At 40.8% G+C, this 7,587-nt stretch overlaps 1 protein-coding gene across 2 annotated transcripts; it reads left to right on the top strand.

Moving 5' to 3' along the window:
* Nucleotides 1-947: 947 nt before the first annotated feature.
* Nucleotides 948-2,576, top strand: LOC148030557 (uncharacterized). 2 transcript variants are annotated; one of them, XM_087687276.1, is made up of 2 exons: nt 948-1,861; nt 2,173-2,576. In XM_087687276.1, the coding sequence occupies exon 1, from the start codon at nt 1,076-1,078 to the stop codon at nt 1,835-1,837; it is 762 nt and encodes a 253-aa protein (XP_087543402.1). In that variant the 5' UTR covers nt 948-1,075; the 3' UTR covers nt 1,838-1,861; nt 2,173-2,576. The 2 variants fall into 2 exon arrangements, with proteins under 2 accessions (XP_087543402.1, XP_087543403.1); XM_087687277.1 differs by having other exon boundaries at nt 949-1,861; nt 2,249-2,576.
* The last annotated feature ends 5,011 nt before the right edge of the window (nt 2,577-7,587 follow it).

The following is a 7,587-nucleotide window of genomic DNA, read 5'->3' as shown; positions in this document are numbered from 1 at the left end:
CAAAGTTAGGCACTAAAAGAGCCAATATTTTGTAGACATTTGAATTTGATGGGTGACAAACATCAAGACTTCATCCATTTATCCATAGTATTGATTGCATTGGAAGATGCTTTTATTCTTAAAGTTGGAAACTTACATGGTGGAGTATATGTACATGAACTTATTTACCTCATTTTGGTAGAGATCCTTTCTGTGTAGTAGGATGCAAAATGATTTGTGCAAAAGTAAAATCTTGGCGCTATAGGTAGAAGGCACTGTTTGAAGTTTTCAACTCTTGCTATTGGATCTTGGGAGCCTTTCTCATTGTCTCCTGTAAGTGGTTATTGATAATTGCAAATATATTAGGCACCATTCTCACAATATATTCATGTAGATGAGTTATGTTGAGGATTGAGTCATGCAAGGCTTTCATCAAGCTCCCATCAAGCCATCCAAACATTTTTCTTTACAGCAGAAAATCTTGATGGGTCATCGATATTGTCATCTCTATCAAGTTAGAAATCTTAATCCAACCATTTTAGTCACTCGAAAGAGGGGAGGGATGAGAACAATTGGATCAATTACAAGAAGCGATAAGCAACTTTAGCTTTCTCTCACCTATTTGCCTTCTTGAAGTGCAAGTTGTTAATCTCTTTCATCGTATAGGGGTTACGATCATGAAAGTTTTGTGACCTAGCGATGAAAACTTGGCTCTTGTTGTATGTGATGTTGATGATGATGATTGCTCAAGTGAAGCTCCTCTAAAGGTTGTGTTACACTTGTGGCCCGTGGGAATTGGAGGACGGCAAAAGGGAGGCTGTGGTGGAGTGATTGGTGAGTCTAAACATAGATGATTAAGACAAGGGCAAACGTTCAACATTGAGTGTTTTGTAAAGTGCTTGTAGGGCAAGTGGGGGGCCATGTTTTGATGTTGCAAATGGTGTCTGGGTTTTCAAATTCAAACGTGGGCTGTTGAGACAAATTTAGGAGCGCGCCTTTCTTCTTGTTGCTTCTCTCTCTCTCTCTCTCTCAGCCAGCTTCTCTGTGTCTCTGTGTTTGTGTCTTCTGCCTGTGTCTGTGTCTGTCTGGCGCACTCATGTTACGCGTCCTTGCGAGTGTTCTGGCGGCCTTTGTAGGCTTCTCTTTCGGGAACGCCATTCCCAAATGGATGGAGAGCAGGCGAGGCGCCGGATCTGCTGCCTCAGGCAAAACTAAGCAAGCTGCTGCTGCTTCTCATCATGGACATGGAGATACCTCCCTTTCCTCTTCTTCTTCTTCTTCTTCTTCCTCCTTCTCTCGCCGCAAGTCCTTGCGCATCAAAACTCACAAAAAGTTCAAATTCGGCTCCATCTCGAAGCCCTTCAAAGCGGAGAACTCCCTCAGAGGCTTCGGCTCCCCCGATCCGGCAAATCCTGGCGCAAATGCAAGATCAGAGGGGGAGAACGTACGATCCGCGCGTAGCGACGAAGAGACACAGCGCAGGAATCAAATGAGAGAGTGGAAGGACAAGCTTCTGAGCTTGAAGAACAAGGCCATGGAGAACGAGAGGGCATGGTATCAGAAGTTCGGATCAAAGCAGCAGCAGCAGCAGCAGCAGCAAGCCGGTGAAGCCGCTAGCTATGCCAGCAGAAAGGTCTCATTCTCTGCAGCGAAAGGCTTTGATGTGAGGAAGAAAAAGAGCAACCAAGCCACGCCTTGTGGCCATGTCATGTTGGCCGCCCCGTTAGAGGCCATGGACGCAAAATCAGAGCACAAGAAGGCCTTCTTCAAAGGAAGGGGGGATCCTCATGTTGTGCCTTTGCTTGACACCCCACGTGGCCTCTCAGAAACAAGAGGTCATGCAGATATCGAGAGATGAGACGCCATCCCACCATCTTGGCAAGTAAGTTTTCTTTCTTACATCCTTTCATGCCTTTAGATATCATGGCTTGGGTTGGGGTTGGGTTGGCTTCTTCTCACTAATGCTTTACATATTTGGCCCCCTGCATGATGCAACTTAATCAAAGGCTCAACTTACACTAGCCTATCATTGCTAACATATCATGGTGCTTGCACTTATTCTGTCAGTTTTGTTTATTACAAATGTTTTTGTCAAAGTTTGGTGCTTGTATGCTACATTGTTAGTTCAACATACATTACCTAATTGTCAAAGGATACATTTTATGATGTTGATTGATTGTTTTCTTCATTAAGGCATATTTATACTTGAAGACATCATGGAAGTAATCTTTGATCTTCAAATGGTCTCTTTTATGGCACATCATTTCAGCATCTTTCTACAACCATGCAAGTGATTAGTGGTGATTGGTCATGATGGGAAGTCCTAATATTTGATGACACTAAAAGAGTGTAAGTTGGAGGGGCAAGATGGGGGTTTACTTGTCATTTATGTCAAGGTTCTACTCCATGAATGAGTTCAATATCAAAGTGGGACATTGCCCTTTTTGTAAAGCTTAATATGAAAATTTTCCATGTGAAGGTAGATCATCAAAACACGGATCTCAACCTTTTATGGAAATCATGTATGTAATATCAAACACCGGTCTTTCATCATAATGTAAGCTTTGTTGTTGTAGTCCATTTATATGGGTAAATGTAGTCATGGTAGGCATTAAAATAGCTTCTTTCATGAGCACTATGATGATTTAATATGAAGTTTTGTGATGGTATGTTTTGACATTGTAAAAGCTTTTGTTACTCGTAGAAAAGATGCTCCTTTCCAATGAATTGGAAAGATGTAATATACGTGATGATCAATTACTTGATGTGTGCTTTTCAACTATGTGTTGATCTTAACATTAAGTTTTTTGTTGGTACCTTGTAAAAGTCATTGAGGTATATTGACTTATCTATTGAAAACCACATTCAACTATATGAAAGGACCACTTAGACTAGCCCCAAGGCATTGAAATTATTTATTTTATATATATAATCAATCTTAATCTCACAAAGTTGTTTTTAAAAAATGTACTTGACTTTACTTAAAAGTCATGAATTTGGCCTTTTGATGTGCCTTATTGTATTGAAAAGTACTTAGTTTTATAACAACACGATTTCTTTTAAAGTTTGAATCATAATGTATCTTTGTTTCTCTTTAAACAAGATGCGGTTTTTGGAGCAAAAGGCCTCATGTTTTATGGGCTTAGGTAGGCATTTGTGTTAGAAGGAAGAGCGGGGAAGGGGTTTAATGTCTACAATCCCAATGGATTGGGGGTGAGGAGAAAGAGGGCTTAGGAATTAAGAGGATGGGAGAGTTAAAGTTCTTTTTTGTGAGGCAAGTGGCCATGATATCAAACTTTAAAGTCTAAGTTACATTTGAGTGTTAGAACTTTAGGGGTTCAAGGCCTTTGTTTTTGTGAGCCAATTTTTGGGGCACTAGGTCTCAATTTTAGGGGGCTTGGGTAAGCATTTGGGTCACTTGCATTATTTGTCAAGTGGAAGGGGATTAGTGTAATGAATGAAGTTAAGAGGGGAGAGGAGAGGAGTTGTAGAGAGAAAGAGAGCAAGAAGAAAAGGGAAGGAGATTAGAAGAGGAGAGGGAAAGACAACAAAGAGGAGAGGAGAGGAGGAAACCATAGAAGTTGAAAATGAAGGCAAAGAGAATATTCTTAATAATAACTAGTTGCCCTAATTTGAGACTTTTACATCTTATATACCTTGGTTAGTGTGATTTTATGCCTAATTGTTTTTGCCTTAAAAAATAAGAGGATTGGAGGGGAGTGATGGGTGGGTTGAGGGAGGGTTGTAGAGTACTAGTTTGAGTCATTTTACAATGAAAAATGGGTGGATAAAGATTAGGGATAGCATGTTCATGATCAACTTGTAGAGGTAAATAGGTCATAACTTTTGATAGGTTGCTCCAAATGGGGCGTGCCACATGCCAAACAAAGCTTATGATGGGTACTTTTAATCTATATAGAACACACATGCTTGAGGTTTGGATAAGTACAAAATTGCTCTAAAATAATGTGCAATTTGTAGGAAGAGGGTGGTCAAATGGGGCATAATTAGTTAGCCTTCATTTTGTTGGGTCTCTTGGAGGTGGGAAAATTCATTGACAATGGTTGTCGGGCGCTAAGAGGCTTCATTCAAGGGTAGTTCTTTCCATTTGAAGAGGTATTCTTTAATGGATCGAGACCTTAAGTGCTTATCTTGTTGCCCAATGATTGTCTTAGGGATATATTGAGTGATGTCTTTTTCATTTATGGGAGGAAGTTTTCACAGTCCATTGAGGTGCCCATGAAGGGTTTCAATTGGTTGACATGAAACACATTGTGAATTTTGGTGCTAGGGGAAAGTTTTAATCGATAGGCCAAGCCACCAACTCTCTTTAGGATCCAATATGGGCCATAGAAGCGGTGGGTCAACTTATTACTATTGCTCTCTTTCAGAGTGGAGTAGTGAGACTTAGGCACTTTCAAGAGGACCAATTCCCTTTTTTGGAATTTCAAATGTCTTTTTTTCTCATTAGCATAGAGTTTCATGTGCGTTTGTGTCTTTTGAAGATTCACTTTACATTGATGAAGACTTGCATACGATTCAACTTAACCTGACTTAGAGGGTTTATCTTATCATTAAATAAGATTGGGAAGGGGAATCTTATATCCATATAAGGCCTCAAAAGGGGAAACTCCAATGCTGGAGTGGGTGGAGTTATTATATGCAAATTCAGCCATGTGGAGCTATGTATTCTAATTGTGTTGTCTATTATGGCAAAAGTGCCTCAAATATGTCTCAAGCCATTAATTGATGGCCAAACTGAAAGAGTGAACAAATATCCCTGATACAAATATGTCTCAAATATGTCTACAAAGAGGAGAGGAGAGGGAAACCATTGTGATGCAACTTTTGGCAAACAATTTTCATATCCATAAGGACCAAGCTTGCTCCATCCACTACATACCACCCTTCAACTGATGGCCAAACAAGGATACTGGCATCACAATATCCCTGATACTGGCATCACAATGAATGGTAAATAGCTTAGAGAAGTTAGGGCAAACAAGGATGGGGGCGGAAGTAAGCACATCCTTTAATTGGTTGAAGTTATGCTTAGTAGTGGCATTCTAAAAGAATGGCTCCTTTTTTACTCAATTAGTTAAAGGTGTTGCAATGGTAGCATAGTGCTTAATGAAGCGTTTATAGAATGAAGAGAGACCAAGGAAGCCACGCAATGAAGTGGTGGTGGAAGGAGTGGGCCAGTCCCTAACACATTGCATCTTCTTCGGGTTCATAGTTATCCACATGGTGGATGTAGTTGTTATCTAGCTCCAGTTTGATAATCGCTTGAGTCTTATCATCATTCTTTTGCCAAGTGACTGCCACATCCGCATCATGAGGCTTCTTTTCTTTGCTACTTGTGATGACCCAAAGACTCTTTCATTAGGATAAGCTTGATGAGGGTTTTTTAGGTGTGAGACCCGACCCCCTTAAAGAAAATTGTCGGAGAGTCCTTGGCCATGTTGGAGTTGTAGGAACAACAACAAATCAACTCCAAAATTCTCAAATTTTAGCACCAGAAGAAATGATCTTGAGTGTGCTAACAAGCACAAGTGCCCAAAAAGCATTAAGTGACTAGTATCAAGAGATACTTGTGGAGCCAGATACTTGGGAAATCTTCAATAGGTCTTCAAGAGCTTCAAGGATCTTCAATGGTGTATTCCTCTCTTTGATTTGATGTTGGAATAGCCCAAAAAATCTTAGATCTGATGTAAGCCAAAGTTGACACAAGTGACAAGAGTCACTGGATAAGTGTCAAGAGACACTATGCTTGAATCTTCTTGAAATGTATTGGAAATTGAGTAGGATGCTAGATCAGAGTGGCATGAGGTTGATTTAAGTGGTAGGAGAGAGAAAATGAAGTGAGAGAAAAGCTTGAAGTGGGATAGCTATGGAGTTCACAGTTAGGGTTTGTTGGTAGGCTTGGTTTTTCCTTCTGTGTGGGTTGTAGACTTGATCATTTCCCAAGCTTTTTTGATGGAAATGAAGCTTGGTAGATACGCTACCAAAGCCCCATGGTGGCACATTGAATCGTGCAGCGCAGGAAGCACGCTAGTGTACAGATGCAGCCATGTATAGAATGAGACATCAAGTTGGAAATTTGACAATGCTGGGCAGAGGGTGGCTCAATGTTGATGCTTGAAGTGCCAAGAAGTGCCTTGAGAAGAAGGACAATATTTAGAAGGATTTGTCAACTAACTTAGCCTAGATGGAGAGATCTAACCACTCCAAGTGAGGTAGGTCTTGCTTTGGTTAGCAAACTCATGGTCAAGATGAAGATGAAGTTTGAGACCAAGTTCATACACTCAAATAAGTTTTGAGCCAAGCTGAGAGGAGTGAGAGAAGACCTGAAAGAGTAGAGAGGACTACTAAGCTAAGCCATGCTCAGCTATGCTATGATACCATGGAATCTATGATGAGAGAGAGAGAGAGAGAGAGAGAGAGAGAGAGAGAGAGAGAGAGAGAGAGAGAGAGAGAGAGAGAGAGAGAGAGAGAGAGAGAGAGAGAGAGAGAGAGAGAGAGAGAGAGAGAGAGAGAGAGAGAGAGAGAGAGAGAGAGAGAGAGAGAGAGAGAGAGAGAGAGAGAGAGAGAGAGAGAGAGAGAGAGAGAGAGGGGGAGGGGGAGGGGGAGGGAGAGAGAGGTTGGAGCAACTGTGAGGAGCCATATGCTCACACTCACTATTTCCTTCATATTCCATAATCCATATATCTAAGGTGAATACAACACTCTAAGGTCTAAGGTATGTAAGACCATTCACACCAAGCACAAATCGACTTATTTAATGTTCACATATGGTACAGTTGGACAAGCTAAGTGTCGGGTACACACAACCTAAAGATAGTAAAGCTGAGCTTGAATTCTTAGCACTCCCTCTCAAGCTCAAGATAGCATATGTACACTAAGCAGCTGTTTAAAAACATTGAACTTATCTTTACCCAAAGACTTGGTAAAGATATTTGCTACCTGCTCATCTTCTTCACATGCATAAGGTCTACTTTCTCTATAAGAACCATCTCTCTGATAAAACAATAGTGTACCTCAATGTGTTTAGTCATGGCATGATACACTGGATTTGTTGCTAGGAGTACACTATTGAGATTGTCGCATAACAAAGTCACTGGAGCATCCACCTGCATGTTCAAATCAGCCATAAACTTGAGCAGTCATGCAATCTCACATGTTGCTAATGTAGCACTCCTATACTCTGCGCCTTAGTGCTAGACAATGCAACTGTTGGTTGCTTCTTGCTGCTCCATTTGATCATTCCACTTCCAAATCCAAAAGTATAACCACTTGTGGATCTGCGATCATATGAGCATCCTGCCCAATCTGCATCTGTGTATCCAACTAGTGTCAAGGACTTATCTTTCACATAGAACAACCCATAATCTACAGTGGACTTAACATATCTCATAATCCGCATAACAACATCTAAATGTCTCTTTCTAGGCTTTTGCATGAATTGACTTATGAGCCCAACTGCATGAATTGACATAGATAACTAGCACTACCATGTCTTTTTTGTAATTAGACTATGGTCAACCCTGCTAATAGTGAATTCTAAACTCTGCAAGTAATTACTGATCCTTGCATGCCAAGCTCTCAGAG

Source organism: Lygodium microphyllum, chromosome 10 (genome assembly GCF_053477565.2).
Source record: "Lygodium microphyllum isolate KBCC chromosome 10, Lygodium_microphyllum_v1.1.10, whole genome shotgun sequence".
Classification (NCBI taxonomy): domain Eukaryota; kingdom Viridiplantae; phylum Streptophyta; class Polypodiopsida; order Schizaeales; family Lygodiaceae; genus Lygodium; species Lygodium microphyllum.
Note: the sequence above shows the minus strand (reverse complement) of the source record. Positions and strands in the feature narration are given on the sequence as shown.